Here is a 16,080-nt window from a genome sequence, read left to right on the forward strand (position 1 = left end):
GACATATGGTGCTGCCTAATGTGCTGTAAAGGTCACACTGCAGCAGGAATTGACAGCCTCTATAGATTTAAGAGGGCAAGCATGTCACATGTCATGATGTTAGCAAACTGTTCCTATGCTTTTGTCTGTTTAAAGGATTTCACTAAAGCATCTAGTATTATATAGCTGAGCAAGGAGATCTTCTTTGAATTTTGAAGTTTCTACTCCAGAGATGAATAGTAAATTTCAGTATTGTCAGTTGAAAGTTTGGAAAACATTTGTCAGGATTCTTGAAAGAAGTTATCCTAGAGACAGTGAGTTTTGAAGAACAAAATAATCTGTAACTCCCAGGTTTTTTAAATGCTCAGAATTTCCAAGAGTTTGTGGTTTTTTTTCTACACACATGAACTTGATTCTATTTTTACAAAACTCAGAGTCTTTAAAATAGTATAGATGAAACAACTGAATGATAAGGAAATTAATAGATCTGAAAGAAAACAGTGGAATTTGGTAGCACTACAATGCCAATGTATTTATGAAAACACGACCTTATATAGGACTGTGTGACTGGAGTGCATTTTAACTTTCTAAAATAGTGGAGTTTCAGTTAAGATATTCGAAAAGGGATTTTTTTCTTAGTCAAAACTTTTTTATCTTTTGAAATATTGGTGGAGAAAAATTTGCTGAAATAATAAAATCTTTATGTGTGAAAAATTGCCATAGGGCCTTACAGAAGTTATACTCTCAGAGGAATAGTTAGGAAACTATAATTCCAAACAGCCCAAATCTTCCTGCAGAAGAGTCTTTGGTTTTGTTGAATCATGGGAAATGTAGATAAAAAGAATAGAACAATGAAACACCTGACGAACAGATCCACTGAGACAAATAATCCACAAAATATGTAATCCAAATAAATATTTGCGTTATTTATTTTCTCAGTATTATTTCTCAGAGCAAATAATAAATAGAAGCTTTTGTATAACTGAAACCCAAATTTTATATGAGATCTTTAGAAATAACACTTTTGACAATTTTTCTTATGAGAAAACAATCAAAATATATTATTAAATTTTGTATCTTGTTGCTCTCTTAAAAAAGTTTGTGGTGATAGTAACACTCGAGGTGACCTCCATCATTGTTGTGGGGATTTACACTTAACATTGTAACTGCTCTTGTTTTCGATAGGGGGTGTTGTAGGTGATCAGTAAAGCAAACACAGTGGAGAGATGGGTCAAATGAATCTTTTGCATATTGTGATTTATGATTTGCACAGATACAGTACTTTACTTTTATATGCACCTTTTTTTTCCATGCTTCTAAGGTTTTTTATTAAATAAGGTTATGGTAGAGACTTTTTTTTTTTTACAGAAAATCTTTGCTCCTAGGATCCATTTGCATTAATTTCTTTACCTTCACAAGTTTTCAGTATGGACGAGTTAAAAATTGGAAGCATAGAGAAAATCAAGAAAAGTGGATGAGAACGGGGGATAGAAAACAACTTTATAATTGCTTCTTAAAGATTTTTTTATTATTATTCTTAAAGGCTTTTATTATGTAGAAATTAATCTTATTTTCGACAGTATTTTTCTTTTCATGCAGATTCCGACCAGGTGAAATTGTAAACAGTTCTTTTAGGATATTTTTGTAACAACCTTCTATTATCATATGTCCTCTGAGACAAACTTTTATCGTGTTCTTCTATCCCTTTTTTAGTGTGTATGTATGTATGCGTATATATAGGATTACTCTCCTTTTCTCAAAGGGCCTTGGTTCTTTTCTTGCAAGGTGTTCTAGTTACATTGGACATAGAGAGGAAGGGATAGAATTGTCATGAAAATCCTTTTTCTTTCAAATATTTGAAAAGTTTCCTCTGTTTGTAATGAAAGACAGTGAGCTTGCAGTGTTGGTAAAGACTTTCTTGATATGTGGATCTGATTTTTAGAAAATATTGCACAGTTTGTGGAATATTATGAAGAAACAGGTTTTTAGAAGAGAATAAATAAACAGGTATACTATGTGTAGAGCAGATTAGCTCTTCTAGTCTATACTAGGCCTAGGCACATTCTCAGGGTTATAGACATACTTTTGAATGTATCTGTATTAGACACTTATTTCACAGAAACTGTGAAACTGAAATAAGAATAGCTGTTGGCAGAAGTGCAAGGATGCACTATTTCTTACCATTCTTTGCTTTCAGAAACTTTTAAAATTAAAACAGTGTGGTGATTATTGCGGGGGTAAAATGAGTAATAACTATTTGGTATAATGAAGTATATAAAAGTAGCAATTTGTATATGGTATAGTGACTAATTAAAAACTTCAAAGAAGTTCTTTTTAAGGCTCTGAGCTAGCAAAACATACTGGAATATGTGACTAATTGTATGACTTCTCTCTTAATTGTGAAGGAGGACTAGGCTCACTGATACGGCCATTTATTACAGCTTAGTCATCAATTGCATCTTCATTTTTTCTCCCTGCCATCTTCTAATTATTGTTGCAGAATATTGTTTAACTCTTTAGGTTCCTTATTTTTGGTTTTTTTAAAGAAAAGAAATCTGCTGCAACAGATGGTTGTTTTGTTTAACCATGTTGTTAGGCCATCTGTTCCCCCAGTCAGATGGGAGAAGACAGATTTATCACATCTCACTCAGTGAGAGTGAGACTCACTCAGTTGGTTTCTGTCTCACACAACCTTCCAGACTTCTCCCTCACTCGTTTACAGCTCTGGAGCGTAATTTAGTGATGAGCTGTGTCTGGTGTAGGCTGTAAAGCTGCTGTAGTGCTACACTGCAGCAGCCTGAGGAATGGCATGCAGGCTTAGCACCCTCCCTAGGAGGTTTTTCAAGGGCAGAATTGCTCCCTGCAGCCTATTACCATCATCTTCTCTCCCTGCAGCCCAGCAGTGTAGCTCACAGGTGTAAGTAAATAGTGTTTTCCTGCTGAGGAAAAGGCTGTATAGCCCCACTGAGTGGTGGAGGATCATTCTATCCAAATAAGGTATTCAGGCTCTACTTCTCCCCTTCCACTTTCCCCAGTTTTATATAAAAGTTTCTAGGGAATTTACCACACAAATTGAGTTGGTGCTCCAATCAAAATGGGATTTCTCTGACCAAACTGAGTTTTGGACACTTACTGAATTTGTCAGATAACATCTGACTAATATATGTTTCTCTGAAGATGTTCCTTCAGAATACCCACAAATGGCTGTAAAATTAATCATAAATATTTGAGATGAGGCTTCATTAATGGAAACTGCAGCAATGAATATACAAAATTTCATCTTGATAAATTTGCTGCTAATCCTTTTTCTTCATAAAATCATACTGTCTGTAATATTTTCTGTCTTACTTGAATAAATGGGTGGAAGGAAAAAGTGGAGGAAAACCAGTAATACTTAAAGTTTAGCACTTACGTATTTGAAAAAATGTAGAGATTCTTTAAAAACAAATTATTTTGATGAATCCTATAAGATTTTCTTTGTTTAAAAGGGCCTATCTACCTATTTTAATTGGATGTGGCAGCTAGCTTCCTGATGAAGCAAGAAACAAGCAACCACTTTTCTGTCAAGTAAATTGAAAATATTTAGAAGCTGCAGGGTCAAGTTTTAGGGTTTTGATGGAGCTACAAGTGCAGCAGTAGCAAAAAGTCCCCTCAGATCTGTAGCTAGACATTATGGCGTTTTGAAAACAGCAATGAGCGGGGTAGGGCTTCCCTGTTTGTGACATTCTTGTAATCCTAAGTGTAAAGAAATTCATGATAGAAATATTAGGTGACAAATTTTACACAACTTTAGCAACCACATGTAATCAACAGCTTTCTATTGGCTGTAGCTTCCATTGGTGTGAGAAAGGAAGGTAAATGGCCTGAGGAACTTTAATCCTACAGTTCCCTGTTCTGTTGTAGAGTGGGGCAGAGTGGGATCATCAGAGGTCCCAGCTTTTCTCCAAGTCAATGAACACTGGTACCAAAATGACAAGAGGGTTGCATTCCCTTTCTGTTTCAAACTGCAGCCTGTGGCTTGCCTTTTTCTCTGTATTTACCTGGCGAATCTTCTGCTTTGACTTACAACTGCAGGATAGTAAGGAGATTATTTTTGACCTGTCTTCTCCACAGTTTGCTCCTAGGACAGGAGGAGGCTTTAAAGAAAATCGGCTTAAACAAAACACTAATTTTTTTTCCCTGTTTCAGTGTGCCTGAGCTGAATTTGTCTTTTGTAGCTAAATAGCAGGGATTGTGTTCTAGAGAAAGATATTAATAAAATAGGATTGTTTGAATTATATTTTCTACAATTTTTAATATAAAACATAACTCACAAGTAATACTACTGTTTTCTTTCATCATGGCAGCTGCAGTTATAGAAAAGAGGAATATTGGCTAGGAATATTGTCTATTACAAACCATTAGCTTTGTGAGAAAATAACCTTTTTCTGTCCAAAATGCCTCAAATTTCTGGACATTTAGGCATGTTGTTGTGCATGTTTTCTTGTGGAAGAGTGAGAGCTGTGATATGAGAGGAAGTTTCTGTTTAATTGCAGGTAGAACTAACTTTGGTTTTATTGCTGTTGAACTGTGTGGAGTTTAGTTTATTATTTTACATATTTTCCAGTAATTTCCTACGTACTTACAGGAATAAACCACAGAATTTCATTATCGTTGGCTAATTTGCTTCTTTTTCTCTTAGGAAAAGATCATGTCTGTAGATTCATAGGATGTGGACGAAATGACAGATTTAACTATGTGGTCATGCAGTTGCAGGTTAGTGTATCAAAGTACTCAATGTTTGCTTGTGTGTTTAGGTTTATTACCCAAGTCTATATGAAAATACCAGTAAGATTTTAGAGGATGCTAAACAAAGAAACAAAAAACCCCCAAAGATCATAAATGCGCTGTAGTAAGTAAACCTAAATTGAGCATATCCTTATATCTTTCTCCTTTTATATCCTTTCCATAATTCTCTGAAGAAGGAGAAAGCTTACATCCTGAGAAAGACTTGACCATTGGAAGAGTGAACTCTGATGTCTTCTGTGATATTTTACATTCCTTTTAAGTCTTCACTTGAAAATGGTCTAAAATGTATTGTATTAGTCTCTGCATTCTATTGGCTTTTTTAATAAAAGTGAAAAATTACCCTATGCAAGTAAAAGAAAACACTTCATTTTACTGAGAGTCTTGTTCATTTAAAAAGGGATAAAATAGGTGATTAGCACTTAGAGTTATGGGATTAATGTCTTTTGTCATCCCGGTGAATATGAATACTGAAATTAGCGTGTTCTAGTTCATACTGTTGTTCATCTGTTATTTTAGAAGAACAACAGTTCTGGATGTCATGGGGTTGCAATTCCTACAGAATATAATTTTCATCTGTTTGATATAATATATAATTAAACTATGTACTTTTCCTTAAAGAAGTTACTGTGAAGAAATCTTCATGAGCATATTCTCAGTGGCTTTTTTGGGGTGTAACAATTTTAAATAATAATGTCTGTACTTGTCTTTTAAGAGGGATTGGTTTGTTCCATGTTTTTAGGAATAGAAAGGTATTAAAGTTCATATTTTCAAAAACAAACTCTAAATTTGGTGTTGGAGATACTCAGGGACGTACAGTCATTACATTTAGATGAGATGTGTTACCCTTGAGTGTAAAAATAGGTATTGAAAATATTTCATGGTTAATCATGAACAACTAAAGAAGGAGTAGGAAGACTTGACACCATCTGTGAATCTTGGTATTAGTATTTTTTTATGAAAATGTCCTTTTAATTTTATCAGGGTCGGAACTTGGCAGACCTGCGTCGTAGTCAATCTCGAGGAACATTCACCATTAGTACCACTCTGCGGCTTGGGAAGCAGATACTGGAATCTATTGAAAGTATTCATTCTGTGGGATTCCTGCACAGGGACATAAAACCAGTAAGTATGCCCATTAAATCAAAACAGGCAAGTAAGATGGTCATTAGATGGCTACGTGAGTAAGAAAAGGTTCTATGACTAGATGCTAAAATGCAAAAATGAGAAGGAATGGAAGATTGAAAGTTTAATCATCAGATAGGGCAAATTTTTTTCTATTAATTAATGTTGGATTGCAACAACAGTAACTTTGGTCTTTTTCATTGTCTCCGGTTTAGGCCTTCTTGCAATTTGCTGTAGTTAAAACTTCCAGCTCTTATCTTTAGCATCATGTAACCAAGAGTATTTGCCATGAGATATGACATAATGTGCTTGACTAATGGCAATTAATATTGTTGTATAATAAATCTAAAAGAATATATACTAACTATAGTGTATTTATAAGTCCTTCAATGGCAATTTTTATGTCTTATTAATATATTTTCAACAAACAAGGAAATGAAAGACAGACTGTATGAGAAAATTATTGTTTTACTGTGCAATTCTTATTAGATCTATTGTTAATATATCATTGAGGAGAGTGCCTTCCTGATGGCATCACGCTTTTGTTCTTACTATTTTCTATTTCTCTTTGAATTTATTCCTGAAATTCAGTCACCTATTTTTTAATATTGTTCTGTATGACAAATACCATTAGAACTCTGAACTGTCAGAATTTGTAAATGAGGAAAACATAAGCAAATCTTTGTGCTTTCTAATAGCTGCAAATGTGGTTGGTTATATCTGACACATATTACTAAGTTTTGTGTCAGCTGAATGATGCTTACATAGAACTTCCAACAAGTTTCCGTACATACGTTTGTATGATACATTTGTATCACTTCTTTCTGGCAGCTTTTTATAAAACTTGTATTTTCCCTGACCCATCCCCATTTAAGCCCTTTAAGCCATTTAATTGGAGCTAACTCTGCTTTTTGCTGAACTCAAAACTTGAAATCCTTGGTTGTTTGTTTTCCTTGTGACCAATTAGGCAATGCTGACATTATGTGAGTAGGTGACATGATTGGAAAATTCTTGCTAAAACTTATTATATTCTAAGGGATAAAGTAAGATGACAATCTCTTTGGACAATATAGGCCATTGTTCAGAAATGCTAAGTTGGATGTCTGTCTCTCTTAACAATGTTTTCTTCAAATTTATTGGGAGTTCAGTAGAAGTGAAAACACAGAAAGGAGGATAGAGAAATAGAATATGAATTTTCTGATGGTGTTATTGCATTAATATGTGAGCATATTGAAACCTGTGTGTATTCATCTGTCTATATTTGTTTTTCTTCCTAGTCAAACTTCGCAATGGGACGTTTTCCAAGCACCTGTAGGAAGTGTTTTATGCTGGATTTTGGCTTAGCACGGCAATTTACCAACTCATGTGGGGATGTCAGACCAGTAAGATTTTTTTTTCACAGTTGAAATCCGAATTCTTGAATGTGGTAGTATGCTGTTCTTTTCTTCTGAAGAAGTGTGGGAGTTGCATTGAACTGGTAACTGTTGTAAGCTCGATCACCACCCCAGATCAGAAATGTCTTGTGATTTCTTAATTATGTTAAGAGACTGGCATAAGGGAATGAGTCAGGCTTCCAGTTTTTGGTTTGAGACAGAGGTGTACATCTAAGATATTTTGGGGTAATCTGTTGTTTGGGTCACTTCTTCCGTCTGATCCAAACGTTCAATACCAGGAATGGCATGGAGTTAAAGTGCAGAGGAGTTCAATGAGCTTTTAGAAGTGGACATAAATTGCTCTAAATGTAGAAACATGTTTTGTGATTGTAAAATCTAGTATCAAATTTCTTCTTTATCCCTGGTACTTCTTCATTGCCTTTTTTGCTTTTTAACAGAATCTTTACACACACTGCAGCTGAAATAGCCTTTTATAGCCTCTTTCTAGAACTACAGAATTTCTTCATCCAACAATATCAGAACTCTTTTTCAGAAAAATGTAAAATAATACATCTCCAGGATATTGTAGCTGTCTTTTTTCTCTTTCTTCTTCCCTACAGAGACAATGCAGTGCTCTAAGCTCATTTTTACACATCCACTGTGTTAGTAATCTGCTGTAAAGTTGGCAAAAAGGGATAAAATTGGTTATAAATGTAATACAACAACTGTTAGAAAAGGACCAATCCTTTTTGGTATTCCATAATCATTATCTGGATTGTAATTTCAAATTTAGCATTTTCCTTACAGGAAAATATTGTCCCTCTTAATAAAAAGGGGCAAAATGTCATTTCAGGAAATTACAGGAAGGAGTATTTTGAGGGACAATTTTACATAATGAAAATGTGTTCAAGCTTTATTAGTCTGCCCAAATGTCTGAGCATACTGTCAAAAGGAAATGCTTTTTTTGCTCATCTGAAGGATCCAGTGATTTTACATTTTCTTGGGTTATTTAGTTAGTAGAGACAGTTTCCCACTTGTTCCAGATATTAGCCTTAAAATTAATTTGTTATAGTTGCAGTTTTCTTCTTATATCATTTTACTGCAGTGGTATATGTGAATCTTCAAAACTGAAAAAAAAGCATGTAAGCATAAAGCAAAAACAAGGCTTTGCACACTTTTTCATGCTACAGATAGTTTTCTCTCAGAATTACTACTGTAAAATAAAACATTTTTTTTGCTAATTTTGACATGGATTGATTTTATCAAAGTTTTCCTGTCTTCCAGCTGTCTGAATGATTATGTTTGTGAGGAACTGACTTCAAGGAGAGAGGGATATGTCTGTTGTATTCAGTAATAAGATACTTGTAAAATGTGTAAATATGTTGAAGAGAGTAGTGAAGAGCTGCAGCTTATTAAGTTGTATGATCTGATACTATTACCTGGCTAAAACATAAAAATCAGAAATAAACATTTATTGCATTTCATAGGTTTGTGAAAGATGCATGAAAGATAATGGCTGCTGATACTAAATTCTACATGGTGGGGGCAATACTAGGATGCAGGTGTTTGGGGTACATGTGGAATTAAATTATAGAATGGAAGTTGATAAGGGACCACTAATTGGTTCCTTATCAAGGAAGGGAGAAGCCTTCTCTTGGGATGGAAAAGATCAGAAGAGAGAAAATTGAGTATGGGAAGAACAAAAACTGCTGGGGATGATGTAGGCTGTTAAAAGAAGGAAAGATGAAACAAGAGGCAAGCAAATAAATTGTTGGAGAGAGGAAGCCGATAAATGAATTAATGCCGTAGATAAGAATTGATTACTGCAAAGCAGAGTAATTAGAATTTAATTGTAGGGATACTCTAATCATCAAGCAAATACAGTTAGCAGGATACAAATTTTGTATATTTATGAGATTCATAGTCTGCTTTTTATTGCTTTTTGAGGGTATAGTACCCAACATTTTGTTGGCTATTGTCTTACGGATAGCTGAAGTAAGTACAAGCATCTTTTTTTTTTTTTTTAATTGAGACAAAGAATAAATGATTCTTTTTGAATGTAAACCTAACTTCATGCAGCCATCAATTTCCATGTCTCTGTTTACATGGTGAAAATGGAAAGTGAAGGTGTCAGCTGTTTTACAGAAATAGAAAACCTTGAGGCACAAAATGTGAAGGACATTTGCATTCTTAACATCATCAGTACTGCACCCAGCTCTTAGGCAATTGTCATCACTCCTGTTTTAAAGTGAACCTTAACCACAACTGTTTTTTGAGGTACTATTGAATTTAATGAAAAGAAAGCAAAATAAAATAAAAAAAGAAGCCACTAGTCTTTGCTGTTAAAAAGATTAACCTTTAAAAAAGAATTTTAGGTCATAGTTCTTTAAAAATCCATAAATTCAAGCATCATGTATTATCACAAGCCTAAGTTTTGTGGTATTTTTATTTATGTGGACTACAAATTACAAATAACTGAATTTTATTTGTTTTACAAAGAAGATAGTATAATGTATATGCAAGCTGAGATGACAAAGCTAGGAAATAACCAAATTAAGGACCTATCCATAAGAAAGGTGGCATTTAGATAAAATATTTTCATCTAAAACATCAGTCTTTTTCTACTCAGTATGCAGGTCTCACTGACTGGCAGCCTAAAGAATTGTTCGGATTAACAGTCAGTCCCCTGAATGTGATGATTTGGACTTAGCAAAGATAATTGAAGAAGAAAATTCCTTTTTGCCTAATTTGGTACTTAGTTTGGAATGTGGAATTTCTTTATTGAGAGTATTGTGACTAGTGGGTTGAAATGTGTTCAGAGGAGAATGTTTTGTTTGTGGAATTGTTGTATTTTTCATAAATAAGACTTTTTAGGTCAAGGGGAGAGCTGCCCTATGACTGCATTCCTCCATCTTCCCACCTTTCTCCTGCTCTTCCCCGTGACTAGATTTTAGGTCATTCTTCAGTGGTTATTTAAATAAAATTAAGAGCTTTGTCAGGGTTCTCATTGTCATAGGACATTTTAGCATGACCTTAATTTCAAATGTCTAAATTTTCCTATATTTATTTGAAAACTAGTAAAAAAAATCAAAATTATATTCTTTTAACATTAAGTAGGTTAAAAGTATTTTACAGTATTTACTTACTCTGAACATTAACAGAAATATTCAAATCGAAAGGCAAAAGAGTATCCAGCAAAATTTTCTGAGGCATTACCCATGCTCTTTACTGGTGACAAAAATTGTCTTTGACTTCTGCTAAAGCAGAAGAGACACCAGCTGCTGGTGTATCAGTCTGACCCTTAGAAAAATGCTGTGAAAGCCATTGTGAATGCAAATGTCTAGATTTTTTATTGTCTAGGGAAGCAGTTACAAATCTGTTGACATCAAACCATGCAGACATTATTCCGTATCAGGTGTTTTTGTACAAATCAGCTAAGTGCTGCTTGCTTTTCTTCAGTGCCCTCAGGTTCTGAGGATTTTCCAGCAAATGAGATTTTATTTTCAAGTTTCACTTTAAGGTACCGGTGGTGTCCTAGAAATGTAGTTTAAGAAGCTGAATTCTTAAACAAATCACAAAACCAAAACAAACAAGAACTAATGAAATCATGGAACATCCCCCTACCCCCTCCCCCAAACAAATAAAGACCCAAAACAATCCTTTGCAGAATACTTCACAAAATACAGGGGCAGAAGGTATGAATTTCAATTCATAGAGGGACAGAAGTTACAAATTTCTCATATACGCATATTTTCATTTGGGTTTTTACTTGTGAAAAATTGGGAATGGTTATGCATTTGAATTGCATGGTGTTTCTTCTAATAAGATTCTGGATTATCTAGATTGTTGAGGAAATCTAGAGAATACTTCCATGTTATTCTGTCTTACCTCCTGTCATCTTGGCAGAAGAATTGTAGGTTGTTAATTTCTGTATTTGGAAGAGAACATAGTTTTTCTAGTGCTAAAATGATGGAAGCTATATCCATTAGATGTTTTTTATGATGGGAAAAAGGAGTGGAATAGTTTTAAGAACTAAAGGAGCAATGGTGAAACTACACTGATATAAACAAAATGGTCACTGCAAATCTTTTGCCTTCTTTGAGTGCTGTTTAGACCCTTGGACTGCTTAAAGATGGATTGCTTATATATTCTCAATCTCCTTTTCAAGTAAATGCTATTATAGCAAACATTGATACAACTTTAAGAAATAAGACTCAGAAGTGGTCCACAGATAGTCTTGACTAAAACTGGTGCAGGTCTTTTTTGTTTGGCCCAGTGCCCCTCATGATTTAGAATTTGTGCTGGTAACTAGTGAATAATCCCTTGGCTGTGTGAATTTATTATAAATAAGAGTCTGTATACTGGACATTGTGCAAGAATAGTTACTGAACATGGCATTCAGAATAAATTTGGAATAAAATGAGACCACCCATTAAATGTAAATGATTGGCAGCACCTCAGTCATCTCCAGAAAACTGTGAAATTGATCTGGTTTTGGTTTTAGTTAAAGAGCACCAAGATACACTGTTTATTCAGCAGTTTCTTGACACACCTCAGTTTTGGATGACACAGGTTAAAGCCAAGTCTGGGGACAACTAGGACATGTTTGTGAGTGCAGCATTAAGTGGCAGAAGATTTAATGGAAAATAATTAAATAGTACAGATAAGTTCCAGGGAGCTGTTTGATATCTTAGGACACTGTATCATGAATATATTAAATAATTGGCTAAAATATGTTAACTGTTCTAAACAGACCTCTCTTCCATACCTGACTAAAACTGTTGACAGCCCTTTGCTGCAGGGTAATGGTCCATGTCATTTTGTTCGTTTACTCTTTCATCCTGTTGAGCATTTTGTCGCTGGCATTTACCTTATGCTATCTCTTCTCAAGTAATGGCCTCTCTCAGTGCTGAACAGTACATTGCAGAGGGATATGATTAGCTGAGGATTACATGTGTGCACCTACACAAGGAACAGAGTGTTTATTTTCCTCTTGAAATATTTTTCATTTTCCTCAGAGGTTTCTGAAAAACATGTGTTAATAAGTTTCCATGTAGTAGTCCTCAGAGGTTTTTACATTGATAAACTTCAGAGGAGGCTTTTTATATGTTGTCTCTTAAAGTGAATACACCATTAGCTTGCAACATAATTGTTTGGAACAAGGAAGTGGACAAAGAGGTACTTTTCCTTCTCATCAATTGCATGGAAGCTATGCATGATGTGTTAGACACCTCTGCAACAATGTTTATAAAGCAAAGACCTGCGTGTGCTCAAATTTGGCATTAGAAGTTCCCAGGATCAAATGTCTGTAACTGGGCAATCCTAATATATATATATATATATATTTGTATATTTAATTTGTTTCTTCATTGTTTGTCTAACAAGGCATTAAAGTAATGAGAAGAAGCACTGAACACATAGAATTGTACAATGGCTTGGATTGAAAAGTACCTTTAAGATCACCTGGCTCCCACTCCCTTGCCTAGACCAGGTTGTTCAAGGCATGTCCTACCTGGGCTTGAACACTTCCAGTGATGGGGCATCCACAGCCTCTCTGATTCCATTGCTCCACCATCCTCTGAGAAAATAATTTCTCTCTAACAAGCAAAACTATGTCCAATTTTTCATTGTTACCAGTTTTCTGCAGACATAGGACAGGTACCTTAACCATGTATTTTGAGACCAGCCTTCTTAACAACCACCTCTCTCCCCTTCTCTTCAGCACTTCATGTGAAGGTGCAACAGCTGGGATTGTAAAGCATTAAAAATACATAGTACATTTGTACTGAACTCTGTATACATTAGTAGAAAAGCATAGAATTAACAAGAAATCATAAGCAAACAAATATTTTAAAAATTTAAATATTTGTACATCTTTGAATTTATTTGTATAATGTTGTTGCATTGATTTTGTGGTTTGCAATTAGCAAAATCAGTTCTGCTATTATGGCACAAATAAATGTACAATTAAAAGCAATAGGCATGTATGTGGTATAATTCAGCTCCAAATAGAATGCAGGAAGCTCCTGAAAACGATTTTCTGTGTTTTGTTTATAATATTAAAATATTTATATATATATATATATATATATATATGTAATGGTTTAAAAGTAGGAAGGGAGGACTGGACTAGTTTTTTTGAAATCTGACTGTCTCTTCCTGTTATAGTCTGCTTCTGCCATTCCGTGTCTATTAAATTAAATTTTGCACATTTTGCTACTGGAGAAAAAGAAATTTCCTAAGGAACAAGTATTTTTAAATTATATTATCAACTATTCTTCACTAAATTTCATCAATCAGACTACATTACATATACTTTTGGAAATAGGTGAAGTTTGAAAGATTTCCTTCAAAATTGTTTCAGTAAATGGAGTCTAAGATGAATTATTAGGGCATTGTATTTTCTTTATAACTTTCATTTCTATAAGAAAGAAGTTATTGTATAATACCGCAGTCATTCAGTGCAAGCTGTGAATATACAAAATCATTCTTCAATAGGCTGTATGTACTTCTCAATTTTCTCTTTCATGTCCTCTAAGTCAACAAAGGCTGGAGTCCAATTTTTTTTTTCTGTTAGTACCAGGAGAAACTAGAAATTTTATATTCTTTTGTCAAAGTGTCCTACATGAAAATGGTTATTTGCTGAAGGGACTAAGTCAAGACCCCTTTGTGTAATTGGTTTATAAGCAGTATGCATGAGTTGAAAGAATTAGGACAGTCATTTGAGGTTCCATTTCTGCATTAGTAATGCTTTTATAGCAAAGAGATGGGAGTTAGCCTGGTGAGGTTGGTGGAGACATTATTTTTAATAGAGAGATTAAAATAACTGTTAGACTGTTGGGTTTCAAAGGTCTTTAAAGTAATGCATAGTTGTGATAACACCTACCAGTGACAGACCTGTGCAGCTGTAATGATATAGCAATGTTACACCTACCAGTGTAACATTAATTATAGTCAGCTAAAACCTCCTGAAAGGACATAGAGCGAGATTATTAAGGCCACAAGCTTATAGTGTGTATATGTAGCATTTTCAGCATCCACTGAACATGATTCTTGCAAGTTTGGTTGTTTTACTGACAAAGTCATGAAGGAAATCAGTGTTACAGAGACAGACAGCTAGTGTCGCGTGCGTAGTAGTACAAGGTGAAAAAGGCAGGTGGTGAATTAATGCAAAAGATGAAAAGAAGAGCATTATCAATTGACACGGTGACAAAAGTAGAATGGATATATGAATTTCATGCAGTGTGACAGTGTTTTGTAACATCTCTGTGGAGTAATCTTGGGATTAAATAACTATATCAAAAAATTAAGAAAATCATGTGTGGTTTTATTTGAGAGGAAGATTCTTTATGACCTGGAGTTTGAAGTTTTGAGCTGAAAAATAAAACCAAATACATGATATCCTGCCTGAAGAAACAGTTTGATTAATTGCTGAGATATGAAAGATGGGGATGATAGAATACTTTGTTAGAGTATGTTGGTTTTTCTCTTCTTTCCTGTTGTGTGCAAAACACATGGTATCATATCCAGATAATAATTAAAAAAATTTAACTTAGAAATTTAAATTAGACATTTTGAAAGGTGCTTATAGCTGTTCTATATTTGGATTCAGGAGTTCCTTTATTATCTATAGAGCTAATAGATGCTCAGGGGAATGGGCTGTAACAGCCTTACAAAAAAAAAAAAAGAAAAGAAATAAATTTTCTAGTCATTTTTGATCTTATTTTTAAAAGAATTTATTCTATGAATGGTGAACAGTTTTGCTATTGTTTTGTGTACTGCTTCTCTTATGCCCTCTAAGTTTCCTAGTATTTTCAGCTTCATACTACAGCTTACCTTTTTGATCAGTACCTAGTTGCACTTTTGAGACTGGGCTTGTATTTACATGCCATCTAAAATTAATGCTGGTTGACCAGCTGATTGTTGTCTCTTTAGATGGATGTGAGCCATTTTAATTGAATTTTAACTATCTGTCTCTGTGTCAGTGTACTAATTTGGGTTCTATCTTTGATCACCAATTTTCGTTAAATTTGCAGGAACTGAAAGTCTGAGAGCTGTCCTATTTGTTTGAAATTAAAAGCTATTGTGGTGGAAAGACAGATGGTTTGGTCCAGTAAAATCTGTTTTCTGGTGAAAATAGAAGCAAATGAAAATCAAACCGGAAACTCTGGTTTCCAGTTCCTTGTGTGTTATAGGCTAAATTCTCTGCTGAGTCATGAAAAAAAATCTTGAATAATTTAAAAGAAGGAAAATGTGTTATTTTGTTGTTGTGGTTTGATCTCAGCTGGCAGCCAAGTACCACAGAACCTCTTGCTCATTTCCCACACTCCACGCCTGCCCCTGTGGAATAGGGAAGAGAATTGGAAAGAAGGTACATTTATGTACATTAGCTTCCTTGAGACCTTTTGCTTTCCATCCATAGTTGAAATAGGCCTACTACTGCAACAGTCTACTTCTGAATTTATGCAGCTCTTTAATATATGGTATTATCATTATAAATACTAAATTAGATATGTACAAAACATAAAAAATACATGCGAAACATAAAAGAATTGAGGTCTCCATTCTCCAGTTCTCCTAAGTGCAGAAAAACTGTAAAATTTTTACTTACAGAGATAAACAAAACAAAACAAATTTTCCTCTGTGGGGGAATTATTTGCCAGAGCATAGCTGGTTCATATAGATAGTCTTCCTCTTACAGTAATTTCTGTTTCAGCTCCTGGAATAAGAGGAAGATGAAAGATTGCACAGGGCAAAGCAAATATACATGTGGCAGACTTACCCTCTGTGATTTTTCACTGCAGTAAGTTTAGGTTTG

The 16,080-nt window shown here is 34.3% G+C and overlaps 1 protein-coding gene across 4 annotated transcripts in view; it reads left to right on the forward strand.

Annotated features, from left to right (window-relative positions):
* Positions 1-16,080, forward strand: part of TTBK2 (tau tubulin kinase 2) — an 81,407-nt gene that overhangs the window by 27,018 nt on the left and 38,309 nt on the right. For all 4 annotated transcript variants that reach the window (XM_083863136.1, XM_083863135.1, XM_083863138.1 and 1 more), the window contains 3 exons: positions 4,661-4,734; positions 5,749-5,889; positions 7,167-7,271. In XM_083863136.1, coding sequence (XP_083719262.1) covers positions 4,661-4,734; positions 5,749-5,889; positions 7,167-7,271 — 320 coding nt within the window. The remainder of the gene's footprint in view (positions 1-4,660; positions 4,735-5,748; positions 5,890-7,166; positions 7,272-16,080) is intronic.

The sequence above is a fragment of the Zosterops lateralis genome (assembly GCF_965231275.1).
Source record: "Zosterops lateralis genome assembly, chromosome: 6".
NCBI lineage: Eukaryota > Metazoa > Chordata > Aves > Passeriformes > Zosteropidae > Zosterops > Zosterops lateralis.